This window comes from Prosopis cineraria, unplaced genomic scaffold (assembly GCF_029017545.1).
Source record: "Prosopis cineraria cultivar Desert tree isolate PC_DT_omini unplaced genomic scaffold, ASM2901754v1 PC6, whole genome shotgun sequence".
Lineage (NCBI taxonomy): Eukaryota > Viridiplantae > Streptophyta > Magnoliopsida > Fabales > Fabaceae > Prosopis > Prosopis cineraria.
Genome location: NW_026555337.1, coordinates 15,758,784 through 15,767,299, shown reverse-complemented (window position 1 = coordinate 15,767,299; position 8,516 = coordinate 15,758,784). Strand labels below are relative to the sequence as shown.

Below are 8,516 nucleotides of genomic sequence, written 5' to 3'. Positions count from 1 at the left end.
CGTCCAAAAAAAAAAAAGGTTTAGAGATAATCCAAAGCTGCTTTCCAAATGAAGAAAGATCTAAATTTTGTTTTATGTAAGTGGGCCACTTCTAAATTCGTGACCAAAGCTCAGATTTAGAAGAACCCATTGATGTTCGGTTTTAATTTTCACTCACAAGTGTTCGCTAGGCTATAGCCTATATATAGGGGAGACTTTGAAAGTTTGAATACTTCACGAAGAATTTTTGACTACATAATCAAATATAGAAATTACGTGGACAAGGCTCTAATAGGAACTAGGTTGATGCAAGCTACGATGAATCCAAAAAGAAATATATGGGGGACAAAAATAAAGCTACTTGACACATGAGGAGATAACATTAATGTTAACATTTTTTTTTACAAATAAAATAAAAATATTTCCAAAATTTTTTCAAAGAATCAATCAAATTGGGGGAGGCAACCCCGAGGCTGATGTGATGTTTATAAAAAAATTCTATCCTTTTTTATGAAAATAAAAAATAGTTACAATTGTAAAAGCATGCATATATATATATATATATATATATAAACAGGGTAATGTTATCACCGTCCCAAATTATAAAATTTTTGGAAAGATTCGATTGGAATTAATTTAAAATATAAAACACTTCAATAAAAATAAAATTTATTAATGACAATTCTTCAATATTATTCTTTTTATTATATATTTTTTATTGAATATCTTTCATAAATATAGTATTAAATAAATAAAATTTTTAAAAGTTTATATTTAAATTTTTTAAAAAAAGATAGTAAAGTATATTTAATAAGTTTTATTAGTATGTGAAATTTTATTAAAAATTATCTTATATATAAATCAAGATAGAGGAACTGAGGGAGTATAATATTAAGAAATAATTATAAATTTAAGGTGCCAATGTCATTTGCAAGAAATACCATATATAAATACTTACGCTTAATTTGGATGGAGAAAAAATTAGGAAGAAACTAGTGAAGAGAAAGATAATTAAGAGGAGAAATTTTCAGAAATAGTAATTTTTCTTACTGTTTTTGGGAGTCTCTCCTAGTTTTCTTTATTCTCTATTTCTCCCATCCAATCTAAGGGTTGTGATGATTCTAGTAAGCAACCCAAGTCTCTTAAGTTCACAAATGAAGCAATCAATGTTGAATGATAGAAAATAGTACGAATAGCAGAAAATTAGCATTTTCCCAAATGTAGCAATTACAGTATTGTGCCTTTGAACGTGAGTTCTTAGTTCAAGCTATATTTCATGGATTATGTTCTTTGTAACAACTGGACCCATGCATTCATTTAATTGTTAACACAGTAACTTTGTGGTGACGAGATGAATTAATGCAATTTAAGTAATAGATGAATGAATTAGTGCAAATTAATTAAAGTGGATTTATATTTAGTATATATAGATCCACAATCAGTTGTACATGAAAGTGCACATTTTAATTATTTTTGGAAATGTGTCTTTAACTAAGTAATACTCCCTTCGTTTAAAAATTTAAGGCATTTTTTGAGGAGTTGAATGTTAAAAAATGTAAGGCATTTTTAGTTTTTCAAAGTGTAATTATTGCTTTTTTTTTTAAGTATTCCTATTAATAATGACTTGATATTTATTATAGAGTATTTAATAGAGATAAATATAAAAAGTTAGAGTTAGTTTAAAAGTAAATAACTATTTTATTGGGAGGTAAAATTTAATTAAAAATATTTTATTATTTTTGAACAAAGGGAGTAGGTAAATGAATTAATGTTGAGAAATTAGAATGGCATGAGGCTAATAGTAAACTAGTGATAGAAAGAAAAATAAAGAAAAGTAGTATTAGTGGAATTAAGAAGATGACGTACATGATGAGAGAGAGAGAGAGGGACCAGGAAATTAAACAAGAAGTTCATCAATGTGGATGCTTGTTACTTTTCACCACCATATATCGGCTAGGCTCTGCTGCATAATAGTGGCTTAATATTTTTTTCTAAAAGAAACCAGCTAGTAGAGGCAATGTACGTCAAGTAGAGGCATATATATATATATATATATATATATATATATAGGCTTGTAGAAGTTACTTGGTGGATAAGACTTGTCATATGTAATTGAACACTCTTATCATCTCCATCTAGTTGAGACAAAGATGAAAAAGATATGTAATTTAAAAATAAATGAATAATTTATTGGGAATGATTTGTTTATAAATATCTTATAATATTGAATAGAGAGAATATATGAAAAAATGTTTTAAACTTCCTACATGTAAATGAAAACATTTATTAAAGATATAAAAAATAAGATTTTAATCTAAGACATGAATAATAGCTTTGAGAAGTGTGATAGTAATTAATTTCTATAATGTTTGAAAATTTTAATTTTTTTTATTTTTAGTGATAGTTTTATGTACTTTATAAAACCTTCGAATACCATTTTTTCTCATCTATAAATTATCAAACACTTAATATATATATATATATATATATATATATATATAAGTGTTCTCCCTCAGTTAAAATATGAAACAATTTCAACCAAATTGTATTATCAATAAATTAGTTGATTGTTTTTAAATTGATATCATCATTTTATATTTATCTCTGTTTAATAGAACAGTTTTCTTAAAGGTATAGAGTTAAATGATTTATTTATTTTTGGCATTACTTTTGAAAACAAATTCATGGAATACGTTTTAAAAAACTAAAAATACTTTATATTTTTGAATATCTAACCTAAAAAAATATATTATAATTTTAAGTAGAAGGATTATAATTTAAATAAATACATATATTATTTTATAATTTATTGTTACATGAACAAGCATTTTTTTAAATGATTTTTTTATCAAATCACTGATATTCAAAAAGTCATATTAGGTTTTAATTAATTGATCAGGTTGAGTTGGTAAGAATATTTAATAAAAACAAGCTAAAGACAACATGGTTTTCAAATTTTTTTTCAAATGATATATTTTATTAAAAATAAAATCCATTTTTAGCACAGAAAATCAAGGAAGGAAGAGTTGTAAATTCAGGACTGCATAATTAACCTATTTCTTAAGAAAGTAGTCTTTCTATTTTCCACTTCCAGCTTATGATGCTCTCACAGTACACAAAATAAAAGAAACTTGCCTTAAACCCTCCTTCTTCTTCCTCATCTGATCCTCCATAATCCTCATGTGTCTTTCTCTCTCTTTAGCATCATCCTCTTCCTCTTGGCCGATGAGGTTATAATTCAAAATTCCATTTGAGGTATAATAACACGTCTACCGCTAGCATTGCCCATCTCCTTTCTCTCTTTCCCTCACCATCTTCTGCAACAAAACACACAGCTTCGTACCTCTCTGCATTTCTCTCTGTTTGTTTCTCTCCTGCGTTTAACTAGTCTCCTGCTTTTACTTTCAGTAATTTGGCACATCTTCAACCTCCTTAACTTATATACGACACTTCGGCTCAACTATTCAACCCCAAGGTTTGTTCAATGAAATTCTTCTACTTCCCTTCCTCTATCCTTGATATTCAAAATTCTGATTCAAGCTCTCTTATTCAACTTATGAATTATTTCCTTCTCCTTCTATTACAGGTAATCACGCGCACACACACGTACGCACGCACGCACATCTCTCCCACAGATCACTTTCAGAGGCAGAGTTCTGACCCAAACATAAATATTGTATATATACAGGTCATTGTAAATTAATTGCAAAACTTTTCATTGAAATTTTGAAGTATTTTTTGGGAATAAGTTAAAATAAAGGTATGTTAAAATCTATACATTATAAAATTAATCAATTTTACAGTATGATAAAAAAAATAAAAATGGATATCCTCTAGTTTGTCTTTATCCTCTAGTTTACAAATTTTAATCATCTGCCTTCTTCGTCTATGCTAATTTTTTTTCTTTACATATTATTAATGCTAGCTATTCTTTTGACTTAGTTGATATGGGTCTCTGCTCTGGCTCTCTTGCTCGCGGTCAGCTTGAGACTAGCTCCATAAATTCTCCCACTTTCGGTAAATTATCATGGCCATGGATTTAATTTCATATTTAAGGGGAGCCATGTTTTTGAAGTAAAAAAAATATTATTAATTTAAGTAATTTAAAACTAAATAATAATAATAATAAATAAAATTTTAAATATTTTAACTTATATACACAATGTTTTTTTCAGCATAATTAGATAGTTTTTTACATGATTATTTGAATGATTTAGAAATGAATATTGTCGAGCTCCATTGAAATAGCTCTCCCAAAAATGTTTCTACATTCACACGAATTTTAAGCCACCACTTTTTCCTTATAATTGACCAGCTCATGTTGATATTTTTAGCTTTTTTTAAAAAAAAAATAAAATCCAATTATTTTGATTTGATTCAAGAAAATACATTAATTAAGTACCTAATTTTTTTTTATAACAAGCACCTTAGTTTTATAATTATTTGTATAGGGGTTAGATACTTAATATAAGGCACATGAAACATTATTTATTTCTAAGTTTAATTTTATGATTCATCATATGTTGTACATATCTCTCACTTCCTATTTCAAATACGGGTAAGGCACTTTTTTGCATTTTAAAACATATTTAATGAATTAACTGTCATTTCTGGATTCCTGTGAAATAGTTTAAAACATCTATAACAGAGACCGGAGGGAATATGTCTTTAGTACATGTTTCTATATATATATATATATATATATATAAGTCACTTTTTTTATCAATTCACACAAACAAAAGAAATTAGTTAAAATTAATCAATACTCTCAAATATGCTACATATTTAATTTCCTCAAATACCCTTAATTAAATGTATCTCTTCATAATTAATCGCTCCACAATATCAATACCTAGGTCTCTATTAGGGGGAAAAATGTTTTCTATAAGTAAACGAAGTAGGCTCCACCAAGAGTATAAAATATTTTTCCAAAGTACAAAGCAAAATGAATAGGCTCCACCAAGAGTATAAAATATTTTCCAAAAGTACAAAGCAAAATCAATAATCTCTCCCAACTAAATTACCACATATATATAAGGGATGGCAGGTTTAAAGTCTGAACCACTTGCTTAAATAACATGACTCACTACCGCTCCGTCGCTCACACCAACTTTAGATGTTAAATGATAGAACGGCGGATTCAATATGATGATTAGCTGTAGAATGAATTCAACCCAATTAAAAATTATTATTTTTATATGCTTTATAGCTCTTACAGAATTGCTCATAAATAGGAACGAAGGAAGTATCATATATAATCTCATTGGTTTGGTCATCAATTTGAATGTTTAGTTTAGAACCCACCATGGTTTATATATACCTGTTTAAAAAACATGCATGTTAGCCAGAATTTCATTTTCACTTTCATTTTGTAGAATCAACCGCTACAAATATCACTGGAAGTGAGAACAAGTCCATTAATGCTTCTCCTAATCGGCATGTGGAGACTAATTATCACTTGAAGGTGTTTAGTTTAAGGGATTTAAAAGCAGCCACAAAGAACTTCAAACCAGACTTATTGCTTGGAGAGGGTACATTTGGTAAAGTTTACAAAGGTTGGTTGGATGAGAAAACATTTTCACCAACTGATAATGTTGGCAACAGAATCAAGGTTGCTGTCAAGACACTCAGATCCGAGAATCTGCAAGAGTACTTTCAAGAGTGGCAGGTATATATTTGGACCTTCTTGGGGTCTGTTTTTTTTTCCCTGTTTTGAAAACAAAAAATCTAAAAACTTGTTTGGATAAATATTTTGGATTTAATTGTTTCCAAAACTGTTCCCATTAATTAATAGAAACATTTTAAAATTGTTTTTCTTTTATTTTTCTTCTTTTCAAAGTACATCACATTTGAGTATTGAAAATTACCATTAGCTAAACCAATTGCTATCATAAGTCACCAACGACATTCATTATCAGCCAATTTTTTAATTCTCAGACTATTTTTAAGTTAACAAAACCAAACAAGCCCCAAATCTTTGCTTTTCAGGTATAATGTTCCCAAAATTGTTTTTTCATTTATAATAATTTGGAATTTTAAAATGTTCAAATTGTTGATTTAATTTGATCTTCTGTGTGATGCAGTCAAAAGTGAAGTTTTTGGAGACCCTTTCTCATCCAAACATAGTCAAGCTATTAGGTTATTGTCTGGAAGATAGGGTGATTCTTCTTGTCTACGAGTTCGTGCCTAAGGGAAACTTGGAAAATCATCTTTTTAGAAGCTAAGTATGGCATGAAATCAAATTAATTAATGAACCAATCATAAATTACCTGGCCTTGGATATATGGGATTTAATTCTCTCTCTGTTCATTTTTTTGTCTGAGCAGGGATTCCTAGTAATGAACTATTATATTGGAATACACGGGTCAAGATAGCTATTGATGTTGCAGAGGGCTTGGCTTACTTGCACGCCTCAGAAAATCAAATCATTTTAAAAAACTTTGATACCTCAAATATTCTACTTGATGAGGTTAGTTAATTTTCGCTACTCATCATCTTTAAATAGGAAAATAACAATCAAGAACCACTGATCGAAATTTATATAAGTCAAAGACTAAATATAGTCAAAACCTGAATAAATACTTATTAATTTAATTCAAATTTTAACAATAATTTATTCTGAATTAACAATAGTCCATTATTCAAGCTTGTTTATCAATAAGTATTCATCCTAATTTATATAAGGTATTTTTTGGTAGAGATTCAATGTTTCAAAATATAAGATATTTTGACATAAATAAATTTTTATTAATAATGCTTTCTCAATATTAACCTTTCTATTATATTCTCTCTTTCTTTCTACAATATTCCTTCACAAATGGAATATTAAATTAAGGGGATTGTCGGGTGTTCATATTTTTATTTTGAAAAAAATATTATTGTGAAGTGTATTTAATGAACTTTATTGATATGCATAATTTTGAATAAAAATGTCTTATAAATTAGTATAGAGGTAATATTATCTAGGAATGAATGGTAAGCTTATATTCCCTTAGTTGTTTCACAATCTTATGCTATATATATATATATATATATATATATATGGAAACCTCATGATGTATGGTTAAAGTATTGGTTGAAGTACTGTAAAAACATGCCTTTAGAGAATGGCAATAAAGTCTCAAAAGTTTAAATTTATGAAAATTAGGTGTCCAAACAAAATTTCTAAAAATAAATCGAAATTAAAATGTAATTAACTCTCAAACTGTATTGGATATATTATTATACATACTTGATGGCACATGTCATATTGATTAACTGGTTCTCTTGTCTCTTATACAGAGTTACAGTGCAAAAATTTGTGACTTTGGCTTGGCCAAATTTGGGCATATAGGAGAGGAATCGCATTTGAATAATGCCGCGATCCATGTGTCAAGTCATGCTGCGCCAGAATATATTCATTCTGGTAAATATATATATATATATATATATATGTCCACGTAAGTACATTTTTTTTCACATTTATCTATTTAGCATGATCTATTTTAATTATTTAAAAAATTTTCCAGTGAAAATTTAAAATAAAAACCGACATGTGTAAACCATGTAAGCTAGACTTTTTTTTTCAGCATAATATACATTAAGTGTAGATTTAAAGTTATTAAATGAAAGGTATTTTTGATATATGAGATTTTGTCTAACATTAAAATGTCTTATAATTTAAGACGAAAGAATTATATATATAGACACACACAGCCCACCATTTCGTAGTATTATTTTCTCATTTGCTTATTTTTGGGATGATTTATTTGTCCCTTTCCCTATATGCTTGAGAAATTCCTGGCCATCATATACTATTGACTATAATATATACCATCATTGAACAGGGCGCTTGAATGTGAAGAGCAATGTGTACGGATATGGTGTAGTGCTTCTTGAAATGCTGTCAGGTTTGAGAGCACATGATCTGAAGCGGCCAGATAGGCAGAGAAATTTGGTTAAGTGGGCTAAGCCATGTCTCTCTCATAAAAGAAAATTAAAAACGATAATTGATTTCAGGATTGAAGGTCAATACTCACTCGATGCGGCATTCCAAATAGCTCAGCTCATTCTCCAATGCTTGGAAGATTATCCCACACTTCGTCCTTCTATGAACCATGTGGTGGAGGCGTTGCATGGTGTTGAAGCTATCTCATAAATGTTGCCCCTAGTAATTAATCAGATATTAAATGCCTAACGCAAATCATGTTTGAGCCATGCATATTCAATCTTTGAATTGATGATCCTAATTGTTAGCTTTCTTTTAGTTTGATTTCAACTTCTTCGTAAGAGAGCTCTCCATTTTTTCAGACGTTCAATATTTTTCACAAGCTCATAGATTAATTCAAATATTAAATATGGTTCGGAAGTTTCCACAATTAATAATTATGAGAATAACACAATTCCATGATTTAAATGCAGCGAAAATTATTTCTTATCACTTGTTAGAATCTCATAGCAGAAGAAATTAAACAAATATATGTTGCAAAATAAATAGCTCAATTCACGATTTAACAAGAGACACCATAAGAAACTATCAATGTTGAAAACCCCTTAGT

General features: G+C 28.4%; 1 protein-coding gene across 1 annotated transcript; it reads left to right on the top strand.

Moving 5' to 3' along the window:
- The first annotated feature begins 3,926 nt into the window (after positions 1-3,926).
- Positions 3,927-8,116, top strand: LOC129313940 (probable serine/threonine-protein kinase PIX13). Its single transcript, XM_054957327.1, has 6 exons — positions 3,927-3,996; positions 5,355-5,647; positions 6,063-6,198; positions 6,306-6,448; positions 7,261-7,384; positions 7,806-8,116. The coding sequence occupies exons 1-6, from the start codon at positions 3,927-3,929 to the stop codon at positions 8,114-8,116; spliced, it is 1,077 nt and encodes a 358-aa protein (XP_054813302.1).
- The last annotated feature ends 400 nt before the right edge of the window (positions 8,117-8,516 follow it).